General features: G+C 39.0%; 1 protein-coding gene across 1 annotated transcript in view; it reads right to left on the bottom strand.

Annotated features, from left to right (window-relative positions):
* Positions 1 to 94: 94 nt before the first annotated feature.
* Positions 95 to 1,533, bottom strand: part of hoxc11 (homeobox C11) — a 2,821-nt gene continuing 1,382 nt past the window's right edge. Inside the window, exon 2 of the mRNA XM_015385736.1 lies at positions 95 to 767. Coding sequence (XP_015241222.1) covers positions 535 to 767 — 233 coding nt within the window. The 3' untranslated portion in view covers positions 95 to 534. The remainder of the gene's footprint in view (positions 768 to 1,533) is intronic.

Below are 1,533 nucleotides of genomic sequence, written 5' to 3'. Positions count from 1 at the left end.
AGGGGGTAATACTTTCACGGAGTGGAAAATCACATATTCTAAGGAGAAAAAAAAATACAGCTTGGGATATGTATGTCCATGATCTGGTCCAAGAAATATTTTAGATACTGATATGCTATATACACTGACCAGAGACTGGAGTAAGAGCTTAAAGTTGTCTGCTGATATTTTAACAAATTTGCCTATAAGAACAGTAGGTTAAAGACAAACAGAGAGTCAAGATAAATAGGACGTTTTCAAGACCAGCATATAAATGATTTTTCTATTATAGGCCTTTCTGTCAGATGGGGGTAAAATAAGTTAGAAATTCATCGCCGCCCCACAGGGCAAAAAAGAAAATGGCGACACCCCCACCCCCTTCCTCATTTAAGGCCTATTTTCTTCCACTGTCCACTTTTTTCACATTGCACTGTTGGTGATATGGGCTCCTTTTTGTGAAAAAAAAAACACGGTTCTGCCCACGATTACCATTCATTCAATAAGATGAGGAGAAGAAGGAGAAGGCCTGCATGCCTCTTGTGACACTCTTTCTGCTCACAACAGGGGGTTTCCAGAGAAGTACTGCAGGCGATCTCTGCTCAGCTTCTTCTCTTTCATTCTTCTGTTCTGAAACCAGATTTTGACCTGGCGGTCGGTTAGGTTCAACATTCGGGAAAGCTGGAGCCTCTTCTCCTTGTTGATGTAAACGTTGAAAAAGAATTCCCGCTCCAGTTCTCGAATCTGAAACTTGGAATAGGGACACCGCTTCTTCCTTGTTCGAGGGACGCCTAAATGAAGAAAGTAAAATAATTTTAAAAGTACAAAAGCAGACTGAGAAGGGATACAATTTTATTATAATTTCAAATAACATGGTGGAGGACTATTGTGGGAATAGGCTCACCAGGTGCTGAAAACCCAGTGTCAGTGACATTAGCAATGATAACATTCCAGCCTACATTCATCAAGCGAATTAGCTGAGGCTATCAGATAAACCAGCTATAAAGAGTGCTAAATATCCAAAATAGTTTGCAGGAAATAATATCAACTTACTGCCTCACTAAGTACGTGTTTATCTGTTCCAAATTCCCAACAACAAAAAGTATTTTCACCCCGCAATATGTGCAGCACTTTCATCTACAGCTAAAGCTAAACAATTTGCACAATCTTCTGGCAGTAGGTGTATTGCCTTGTATCTGAAACGGCCCACTTGCAGACCTCAGTGGCCCCATCACTCCTTATCAAACAGGTGACCGGGGAAATAGATCTCTTTTATTGTACAGCGGGGGTGTGTATGCAAGCGTGGAAAAGGGACAAACACAAGTCTCAGATTATATCCACATACCAGGAACTAAAGGGGCACCAGTAAATTATTTCGACCTTTAATTTTTGTACATATCTATTAGTTTGATCATTTTCTGATAACGTGGTTTAAATCTTAGGAAGTTTAAAAATACAAATACTATTAAAATAAGGCAGCATAAATATATATTTTTAAAGAATCCTTAAATAGCATGTATCCACCAGATAAATAGCTAGAGACATCTAGATATAGAT

Source organism: Cyprinodon variegatus, unplaced genomic scaffold, assembly GCF_000732505.1.
Source record: "Cyprinodon variegatus isolate N-32 unplaced genomic scaffold, C_variegatus-1.0 Scaffold16, whole genome shotgun sequence".
Taxonomy (NCBI): Eukaryota; Metazoa; Chordata; class Actinopteri; order Cyprinodontiformes; family Cyprinodontidae; genus Cyprinodon; species Cyprinodon variegatus.
Note: the sequence above shows the minus strand (reverse complement) of the source record. Positions and strands in the feature narration are given on the sequence as shown.